Source organism: Dunckerocampus dactyliophorus, chromosome 6 (genome assembly GCF_027744805.1).
Source record: "Dunckerocampus dactyliophorus isolate RoL2022-P2 chromosome 6, RoL_Ddac_1.1, whole genome shotgun sequence".
Classification (NCBI taxonomy): Eukaryota; Metazoa; Chordata; class Actinopteri; order Syngnathiformes; family Syngnathidae; genus Dunckerocampus; species Dunckerocampus dactyliophorus.
The window spans coordinates 19,635,572-19,646,767 of record NC_072824.1 but is presented as its reverse complement, the minus strand read 5'-3'; the positions used below and the strand labels follow the sequence as shown (position 1 = coordinate 19,646,767).

At 40.4% G+C, this 11,196-nt stretch overlaps 2 protein-coding genes across 2 annotated transcripts; one reads left to right on the top strand and one right to left on the bottom strand.

Annotated features, from left to right (window-relative positions):
* Positions 1-126: 126 nt before the first annotated feature.
* On the bottom strand, positions 127-11,119 carry pane1 (proliferation associated nuclear element). The gene is made up of 6 exons (XM_054779858.1): positions 10,932-11,119; positions 7,991-8,067; positions 7,440-7,532; positions 6,872-6,951; positions 6,682-6,773; positions 127-5,450 (listed from the first exon to the last, which is right to left on the bottom strand). Exons 1-6 carry the CDS (start codon positions 11,103-11,105, stop codon positions 5,301-5,303), a joined length of 666 nt encoding a protein of 221 aa, XP_054635833.1. The 5' UTR covers positions 11,106-11,119; the 3' UTR covers positions 127-5,300.
* Positions 1,611-2,183, top strand: mb (myoglobin). Its single transcript, XM_054779859.1, is given in 4 exon segments — positions 1,611-1,701; positions 1,776-1,861; positions 1,863-1,991; positions 2,055-2,183. Coding segments are annotated over 4 exon segments (435 nt in total).
* Positions 11,120-11,196: the final 77 nt, after the last annotated feature.

Sequence of the window (11,196 nt, the reverse complement as noted above, 5' to 3'; positions counted from 1 at the left end):
TGTATTAATAATAATAATAATAATAATAATAATACTACGACTAGGACGACTACTAATCCTTATAATAATTTCTGCTAATAATTAATATGATTATACATTATCATTATTATATAATAATTATTTGGTTGTGACAACTAATCTTCATTATATAATTATAAAATCTACATTATAAGAGATTTCAATATTGAGGTTTTTGAGCTGCTATTCTGCTTTACTTTTGAGTATGTGGTGTTTTAAAATAATAGTAAAAGCCTGCAAGTGTAGGATCCAATCAAAATCCAGTTGTGAACATTTGAGGATGGATGGAAAGGGAGGTTTAGAAAAATGGACACAGTATGCCCTCTGTGAAGACTTCTTCATCACCTGTAGCAACATTCCCAGTAGCCTCCTGGAAACACTAGCATCAAACATGCCCAAACCAATTTTTGAGGTGATTAACAAGAAGGGTGCAGCTACTCATTACTGAGTTATTTTTTTGAACATTTGGTTTCTCTTTTAGGTTTAGGAGGTTTTTTTGCACTATGGTCTTCAACTTTTGATCAGCTGATGAACAGCCTATTTCAGTTTAATGGTTGTTTGTAATAAATTGCTTACTCTTTTTTTTCTATTTGCATTTTGAAGCTCTACTCCTTAAGATCCAACAGTGAAAAATGTAAAATATTGCAATTTTTCAACAGGTCTTAAAATTTTTATCTGGAGTGTATACAGTATATAATGTATAACTATAATATATACATTATAAGGCTGTTTTGTGTTTATGAGGAGAGCTAACAGGTAGTGTTGAGTATTAAACTGAAACTGGTGTATGAAATGCTTCACCACTCTGGGGTTAGGGTCAGAGAACACAAAGATGGACGCATCAAGTTATTGCACAAATTTTGCTCACAAAGAGGGTGAATTGGCATCCAACCAGTAGGTCCAAGACAGAACAAACTACAATAGAGTTGAAAAGATCCATTATAACACCTCAGCTTATTTTCTGAGTAATAAACAAATGGAAAACAAATAATAGTAAATAGTAAACACATAATAGTACTATTAAGACTGGATTAAAGTGGAGGTCAATAATAATTTGGTATGATAATTTTAAGAGATATGCATATGGATGAAAGTGGGTGGTGGTGGAATACTTTGACGGTGGGACATAGCAAGAAAGTATAAAAGGTAAATTTTTTGAGCGGGACCAAGAAGAATTGGTTATAGGATATTGGTAGGATAATTTACATCGCCACAGGTAGGTACTGCCAGTTTAACTGGATTCATAATTTTAATATTTAAATGCAGGTTTTTTGTTTATGTTGGCAGAAGTTCAGTTGATTAATATTAAAAACATGTTTGAAGAAGAGCTGCATTTGCTGTCCTTGATGATTCATGAACAGGATGCACACTATGCAGCTACATTGAGGTCAAAGCTTTACTAATGTATTCATAATGAGTTTAAATGCAATGCCTCATGGCTGCTGGCCATTAAACGTAACTCTGGAACAAAAGGATAATAGTCTTTGTTTTTCTTCTCCTCTGCCTTTGAATTTTCCTCCAATTAGCTTTTATTCCCAAGCGTTTCTAATCTTTTCCACCCACATAGTTTATTTCCTTTATGTCCTCAGGTCATGGCAGACTTTGACATGGTTCTCAAGTTCTGGGGCCCAGTAGAGGCAGACTGCAACACCTATGGAGGTCTGGCTCTGACTTTGTTAATAGGTTTCGGAATAAGATTCAATCCAGGACAAACCATTCAACAATGTGAGTTTACAACCGCTTCTTCGTCTCCATAGTTTATACAACGAGCACCCTGGTGTGGCCCAAATTTGCAGACATTCCCTTGGCTGGGGATTCTGGCATTTCCGTCCATGTGTGTCCCCACTGTGTTGAAGAAATTGGGAGATCTGCTGAAGGCCAGAGGTAGCCACTCTGCTATTCTCAAACATCTGGCCAAAAGTCATGCCGTTAAACACAAGATATCCATCAATAACGTCAAGGTATTTGTATAAGTGACAGTCAGCGTGGTTCGTTTTACTTGCACTTGTTCGGCTCTTCACAGCCGATCTCAAGAGGTCATTGCTAAGGTCACGGAGGAGGAGGTCGGGCTTCATGGCACCGGGCAATTGGCTATGAAAAACGTTATGGGCATCTTAATGGCTGACAATGAGGCCAAATATAAAAAACCTGGCTTTACAGGCTGATGGCCATCTTGAAAATATGTCAACTTTTAGGATTTTGAAAATCTCGGACACTCACAAGCCACTTTCCATGTCCTCTGTGTTACTGGCTGTGCGTAACGTACGCCAACTGGTGCAGCTGTGTGAAAGAACGTCGGTAAACCTCACTCCCTGACGCCTTAAGAGTTGCACTGGACATCGAGTCGACAGCTCGAGCTTTTAGCAAGCGCTCTCAAATATCACTCAGTGGACTGTGGTTCAAGCCCCAGGCATGTGCAGGAACGAACCAAACGGGTTACACAAATACACAGTCATAACAAAAAAAAAACCCATTAAGAAAAGGACACAGCATAGACTCATACACTTAAGCTCTTTCCGTTGTAATCAACTGATCAGTGTGAATGTGATGGGGCTCAGTTCAAAACGGCACGCACGTTGTTAAATACCTCTTTCAAATCAACTAAGCGGTATCATCATTGAAAGGGCAGAATGGTTAATACAATGATTGTATTGGAGCCCATTAGATTATGCAGCTCATGACTCAACCAGCCCTGTAAGTGCAAAAAGGTGTTGATGATGGGAGCCATAAAGCTGAAACACACACAAGGTTTAACAGAAAACTTCAAAGGCGGCAAGCATCATTTGAGAGAAGATGAGAGAATCTCCCCGTGTGTTTCAGTTTTGCCTCATTTCTGAAGAACACATGGCAGTAGCAGTGTTGGTGTGCACCAACAAAACAGTATATGTGAACTTGAATGCTGGATAATTGCCAAGATGATGACCTTTTAAGAGTGAACGAGTGTGTGCATTAGTGCAGGTTGCAGATGTGACACCAGATACGAAGACCCCAATCAACACCTTTCCTCTCTTGGCGTCTCACCCACTGCACCGCGAGAACCAAAAAACAAGAAGAAATCATTTTATCTTATACCGATTTAAAAGATCACCGTCACTGGTCAGAGACGTTTGCTTACACCATCAGATGAATAAATGTCATACAAAGTTTTAAGACCCGTTTGCAACAATTTCCATTTTGCACTGTTGGATCTTGAAGAGGTTCTAAATAGCACTTCAAAATGCAAAAAGAAGGAATGGGAATGAGACAAACATTTCAAGAACAGGATAGCGCCGCCTTCACTGTGCTGTGTGGAAAACATCTCAGGTGGGACCTCCTTGTCATGCCAGTAGTTGGAAGCCACATGACTGTCGAGGTTACATTTTTTCCTCATCAGAAAATAAAACTTTCTTCCACCTTTCAATGTCCCATGATTGGTGCGCTCGTACAATTTCCGATTTTGTGACATTGAAGGAGACTAGGCCTTTGATGACACTTTTGTTTGTTAAATCCTTTCTTTTGCATGGTTTTTCTTTCTGATGGTTACTGGACTGGACTTGTCACCAGTAACCTTAATCGGGGCCGAGAATCCCACATATTGATAGACAGCCAGTCGGATCCTCCAGCTAAGGGCCAGTGAAGTGTTTTGGGTCTACCTGTTGACTTTTACTATTCCATAACCCTCAGGATCTTTTAAGAAGTTAACATCCAACCTCAGCAGCAATGGCATGCTGTGAGAGGTCTTGCTCACGCAGCTCAACGATCCAACCGCGCCCCACGTCAAGCTTAAAATAAAAAAAAAATCTTTAAAAAAGAGAGTGGCTGACAACCTAAAAAAAAATGGCGTTGTTTGGCATAGGTGCATTAAAGCCGATATTGCAATGCCGCATGGCAGGAAAGTGTGGTGATAATCCTTTAAAGGAAATCTTCACCTTTTTTGAAAGTTTGCCCATCATCCACAACCTTTATATAAAACATGAACGCATGTCTTTCCCTTTTCTGTGTGTTCTAAAGGGAGAAAAAACAGTCAGCATGATGGATCTAACAATGCATGTAATGGGACAGACCTATTTTGACTATAAAGCCCTCTAAAAAACCTCCAGCAAAGTTTTATATACATGCTGTGACCATGCAGTAACAGGTACATCAAAGTGCATGTCTATTTGCAACTACTAATCATGGCAGACTTTGTGAGAGCTGCCTCCAACGACTACTTTTGGACAAATGAGGATCCAGAACCTTATCTTTTTGAGCCTGTATATACGGAAGATGAGCTACAGGTTTTAGAAGTCGAGTGGGGGTGAGAGAGAGTCAGGACCGGCATGACTTGGTGGTGTAAATGTGGAGTTTGCCAAGCCATGACGACAGAAATCGTGTGTTTCTGCTACACTGAGTGGTTACCATGAATGGAAAGGCTTCATGTATATGGCGAGGAGGACATTGCTCCAAGAGATTGCATCACAACAAAGAAAGAATTGTTAGTCCATCTAGCCGTGTACAAACAAAACATGCAATGTGGGCTAATACTTTACAGATAATTTGGTTGTCTATTCGTAGTTGTTCATATGCTCGTTCTTGTTTCCCAGTCACTACAGACTGGTGTCCTATCACATTGTTTTGGAGTGGGCCCGCTACCTCTCGGTAGAGACATGAGGCACTGTGTCAGTACACCAGAAAAACTGTTCTTCGTGTTAGCAGCGACAATAACAGTCACTGTAGCTCAGTTTATATAGAGGTCAGTTATGTAACTAGAACATTGTCGTTTTTTGGAGAGTTTTTTTTAGGGCTTTTTTGTCTAAATAGGCATGGCACGTTACATGCATTGTTAGCTCCCACAAGCTAGCTGTTTTTCCTGTCTTTAGAACGCACAGAAAAACGAAAGACGTGTGGTCATGTTTCACATAAGGATTGTGGCTAGGGAAAATTCCCCCCCAAAAAAGATGGTGCAGCTAAGAAATACGATATCCTTTTTAATCTACCAGTTGTGACATTGAAATGGGTCTCGAAAAGTCAGCGTCGTCTTATATGCATCTTATATACGGTAATACTAAATAGTGGTACGTTTATAAATGCAGAATTTCTGTATTGTGGAGGTGTATGAAGGTGTACCAAATAATTGTACCCAGTTCATACTTGGACTTCACAGGTTCTCAGAAAGGAGAAGACAACCTGATGAAAGATAAAATCCTAAGAAGATGAGAGGCTACACACTGTAAATAAGTAACAGAGCATCAGTGTCAGTGTACCAGTACAAAAGAACAGACTGATGGAAAAGTCAAAGGAGCATGCCACTCCGGTCATGGGAGCTAATCAAAGCCCATCTCATCGATGTCTGAGGGCACGGTGCACAAAGTCAGGTGTGACAGATAGAGAGCTGTCGTCATGGGAACCAGACCGGCCGCCACCTTCAGAATGCTCAGCAGCCTCTCCGCCGCACTGGCCGCACCATCTGCTGTCTGCAGGGAAAAAATATTAAGACTATGGAAAATGAAAATCGGTTAAGCAGAACGTGTGCGTGTGTGTGTGTGTGTACGAGCTGATCCGATGCTATCCCTATAACATGCTCATTCCCGAGCCTTGCAGAAGTACAAGACGTGAAAATAATTTTGGTTATGCAAATGTCACATTGGAACTGAATGGTTCAAGGAGGCCATCCATCCATCTTCTATGCTGCTTATCCTCACTAGGGTCGCGGGGGTATGCTGGAGTCTATCTCTGCTGACTTCGGGTGAGAGGCGGGGTACACCCTGGGCTGGTTGCCAGCCAATCGCAGTGGTTCAAGAAGTAGGTTAGATAAATAGATTGGATATTTATTGGCAAAAAAAAGTCAAAAAGTAGGTGTATGTCCAAGGTGTGATGCAAAAAGACGGGCAGCGACTCAAAAGGACGAGTATGTAATGTGTTGTTTTTTTAACCATACAATTAACTACTTTTCGCACTTGTATGACTGTAAAAAAAACAACAAAAAATGTAAAAAGCGCAATATTCATGAAGCTTTTTAAATTTTTTTTTTTTTTTTAAATGACAGACAACTCAACGGATTACTACAAATGTATTGTTTGGCTAACACATTTCACACTGTATGCCTGTTAACAAAAAGTAATAAATTCAAAGTGTGATGCAAGAGAGCTCATCAAAAGGTGCAATGTGCAATCTATTGTTGTTACATTTTTATCAGAGCTGTAAAATTCTTTTTACATACTGTATGTAAGACTAAAGAATTTTAAAACGAATGTATGGGAAACAATGCAGTAATAAAAAGCAACTGCCTACTTTTATCTCTGTGGTTTTCAACACATTGGAAGGGGCGCTGCAAGGAAGGGAGAGGCAGGCTTATTGGGAGGAGGAAGTCTCAATAATAAGACCACTACCTAGTTATCACTGTCCACTTCATAGTAGAAGATCCTTTCACATGTTAACAGCTAACGATTGATTGGGAACACCAAGTGTGGGTAGCGCTGCAAGGTTTCAAGTGCGTCTTTATGTGTAAATATTCCATGTTACAACGTAGACACCTGTGGCTTTTAGACAAGTGTGGCTTTTACAGTATAAATGCTTTTTTTTTTTGTCTTTACATTTGGTGGATGCGCCGTATTTTCAGGAAAATGAGGCTCACATGTAAATTGCAAATTCGGCTGTCTATGCATCAGTCCATCTACGTACGTTATGACCAAAGTCGTCACCAACCTGATCCTCAGCAAAAAGCAGTGTGCAGCGGTGCAACGCAGCCAGCTTTCTGACAGCATCCAGGCGCTCTATGGGGACAGCGGCGTTACGAGCTATGAGGGCACAAGAGAGACACGCGGCTTAAGTTTGACTTCTTTGAAGACAACCAACAAAAATACTTTCAATCTGTTTTATCTCCCCTTTGACATACCGTTGGTGACCATGAAGGAGACTTTTCCGAGGAAATATCCAGGGTCCAAATATTTGAGGGAAGCTTCCGCAGACTGTAGACTGTGACCACAAAACAGTGATGGATTCATTTTATTAATGAACAGCTACAGTGCTCTTGGTCAATCTAGAATACTAATAAACCTCAAATCAGTATATTTAAGAACATAAAAGTGAGGGTTTGGTTTTCACTGGAAAATCTATATGTGCACATGTACAATTATCTGGCAAATATTAGTGTGCAGAACTATTCCACTAAATGGAAAAAACGACAAATGTTCCATCTCACTTGATTATTTTCATTAATTAAATTGAGTAACAGACAAATAGCTCAAAATAATTACTAAAAATGTAATTCAAAATTAGCAGGTCAGATTATTCATTTCAGTTAAAAAGAAGTCACATTGGGACCTCTTATACATCCATAACAAGATTTTTATTAGTCGGATGTTCACCATATCAGCACAATACAGGAAACTTAAGTATGCTATTAGGATTTACAAGTACAGATTTTACAGTATAATATAGACTGTATAGTTTTAAAAACATACCTGAGCTCTGAGGTGAGGTTAATGATAAAAACAACGAGGTCTATCCTGGGACGACTGTGCTTGTGCTCGAAGGGCAGAGTCTTTGCTAGTCTCCTGTTTTAAAAACAGCAATAAAAAAGTATCACTTCAGAGTCTGCTCTTCGACCTCCAACAGTGACTCATCTAGACCCTCTTGTCAATTTACAGGGCCCAGGAGGTGGAGTGGCTGTTTGGTAATGGTAGAAAGTGTCTCATTGTGTCCTTGAACGCCACAATGAGAACTCCCTAATTACCCAAGATGGAGCACTTTGCACTGTGCATGTGCAAGCAGCCATCAGCTCTGATCATATAAAGAGGCCTGACTGCTGCCAAGGAGCCATATAAATACAGCCCATTGGGCATGATAGACCTAATGCAGCATAAAACAATTAGTTCCTTTGTAAGGGCAATGATGGTTCATTTTATTGAAATCGGAACACTGTCACAGCTCAGTAAGCTAGAAACTTCAAAATGCCTATTAAAAATAAATTTTTCCGTAATATCAGCAGTTTGAGGAATGAAGCGCTACTCACACATTCAACGTGACTGCCGCCTCCTTCACTAGAGCGTCAGCTAATCTCTGCTGAAACTCCTCTTCTCTCTCCACGAGCTGAAATAATAATAAAAAAAAAAAAACACTTCAGCATAAAATATTTTTACTTCAATACAACTTCATAAAAGAAAAAGCCTGAAGGTAGTAAAAACATTGACCTATAATACCATGTATGGAACCTTGATGTTGAAGTTGCAGAAAATCTATGTAATGTTCCAACTATTAACTTTTATTGTTTTTGTTAGTTATGGACCATGTGTTTAAATGTTAACATAATGACATTATCATTAAAAGGAACATTAAAAGCTCTAGATGACCTGGAAGATGCACACTCTTAGGGAAACCTTCATAAAAGCACACACATTTTATGACCCATACAAGAGCCTTGCTTTTAGGCCTGTCATGACCATCAATAAATCAATTAACCACACGATAAATAAAAACTAATTTGATCATTTTGCCGGCCTCGATATATCGACTTGTGCATGTGAGGTTTTTTTTCCTCCTCTCTCTCCACTAACAGGCTGGATGACAAGAGAGTTTACTCTGTACATTTGTATGACCACCTGGGCGTGGTGTTTCTACCGCAGAATGAACAGAGTGCGTGAACCCTCCTGTCAGTCATTCAGTCTCTTTGTCCCAGTGGGTGGAGGCGGGGCCGCCGGCGATTGCGCAAGCAGCGTTTACACTTTCACAAATTTTCCCTTCGCATTGTCCCGCAATTTGCTGTGGCAATGCGTGTCGTTTATTTCGGGGTATGTATTTATGGCACGCCTGAAAAGCTTGAAGACTAGTTTGCACACTGTTTGCGTTCTGTTTCCACATAAATGACGCACTTGGTATGCAACTCGTTACCGAAAATGGTGCACGTTGGCACGAACTGACCACGCTCCTGCACGGCTTACGGTGAACAAAGTTAACGTGTAGTGCATGACAATAGTATGCGCGACGTGCATTGATTACTCATGGGTATGTACTGTCACCACCACTTCATGAAACCTGCTGTGACCGACTGCGTCCCGCATGACGCCATGCAACAGCAGGCATCACCCCTATAGCTTCATTAATTTGCGTTCCTGTTAAGGAATAATACCAAGTGTTCATTATAAAGTGAAGTGCAATTTTGTTTACAAAGACTTGAAATGGAGGCCGCATGTTGGCTGAGTGGTTCGCACACAGTCACATAGGCCACACAGTCTGGAGATCCACATGTCCGAAAAGGAGTAGGAAGAAGTAGAGCTTATTAAATCCCACCCCCTCTACGTTTGATCAGTTGCTAATACATTTGTTCACTTGCTGTATTCAACATGCACTAATTCGTTATTTACATTATTCTTCCATTCAATAAAATATGTTTGTGGGTTTTTTTTCCAAACAAAACAAAAACAAAAAACACACAAAAAAAGTTATTCCTTTTCCCCTGTTTTGGCCTGGATCTATACCATTCCCCAGTCCAATCATTTGTAGTCTGGATAGCTAAAGGTTTCCACTTCCAGGTCTCCATGTCCTGCTGTCTTTCGTGTTGTACTGTGAGTGTAGTTACACGTGTTCCCAATTCCAGTACTTCTTGATGAGCAGGCTCTTGCTGCATAATATTGATATCAAATGCCAAGTATTATTGAATGTAATCCTTCTAACTGCATGGTTCTTTCTTTGTGGGTGATATCCTCCATTTTCCTTGCTGTCATGGTAATATGATCATTAATATTTATCCAGATCGTTGATATTTTTGACAACAAGCACTCTTGCTTCTACTGGTTCTCCATTTAGCTTGATGTAGATTTTGCCGTTGGTGCTCCAAGTGCTTTGTATCTTCCTCAAGTCTCATGCGTTCTTGGCGATGTCAGCATTGCGTTCGTCAGATGCTCATTCATGTAGACCAGGGGTGTCAAACTCATGCCATGGAGAGCCAAGACACTGCAGGTTTTCTTTCCATCCAGTCACTAAAGCAGGTGATTTTAATGATCAACACCTTCAGTTTGAGGGAAGGAGCTCATTAATTAAATCACCTGCTGAAGAAACTGGTTGGCGAGAAAACCTGCAGCGTCTCGGCCCTCCAGGGCACGAGTTTGACACATGTGATGTAGACGTTTGTACCTTTCAGCTTCTTTCCCTGTTTCAGCAGTACGGTTTTGAATTCCCTATTGGTGAACTTAACGATGATGATGGGTGTGGTGTTGTTTCTGCCATACAGTGGGACATCCACCGCCTTGCAAAGTAGGAAAATGACAATTTGTTGCTTTGTTGAAGGAACATCCATTTCATCTGGTTCTCCTCTGTTTTGGACATTGGTCATTGACAAATACAACACCATGAACTATTTACACTTTTCATATTATGTGCGCATGTGTATGAGTTAAAATGTCCTTACAATGCATAACCTTCTGCAGGCTACTCTCTCACTTACTCGTTGCTGTCGTAAAACATGCAAAAGATCCATGCCGAGCTCTTATCAAATGCAACTTCTGCCACCTTGTGGCCGTTTTTATGGCTTAACACTGCATGAAACGTGACCTGTTTTATTGTGCACTTGCGTTATCACCTTTTTGACTCTAGCGCAAAAAAACGTAATACGTCTTTGGGAACGAGCGTTCGGGTTAAAAAAAAACAACAACGTATAAACACCTATTTGGTATTGAATGAGTTAAAAGCGGCATTTTATATACAATGCCGCATACTGGAAGTGGCAAAGTTTCTTCCGGTGGTTGAAAAAGTTAAACAAGATTTGAATTGTATGATCGGCTACGGCCTGTAAAACGACCTGTAAAAATAACGTTCTAAAGTTAGTGACTTTCAAAACTCCTGCTTTCCTAACACTTTTGTCTACTCGTGTTTGTACGGACTCAGTAAGTGCAGTTTTATGACATTCTCACACAAAGACAATTCATCACCGTAAAGTAAATATCAGAAGTAACACTTACCAATATGCTGGCGGTGTTCAAAGCAGGGAGCTTGCTGAATGGCTTCAGTAACGACATGGTGACACTAATTCCGCAAATGGTATGTAACGAATAGAGTATATAGTAATGTCCAGTGATACGTTCCCTGCGCCATTTCTGTCTGCGCGCTTCTTTTCCAAATAAATGTGACGTCATGTTTTTTCCGCATGTTTAGGCGCTCACTGCCACCTACAGGCCGCCCGGTACACTACAATTGACTGTCAATATGCTGTTCTTACACATAACG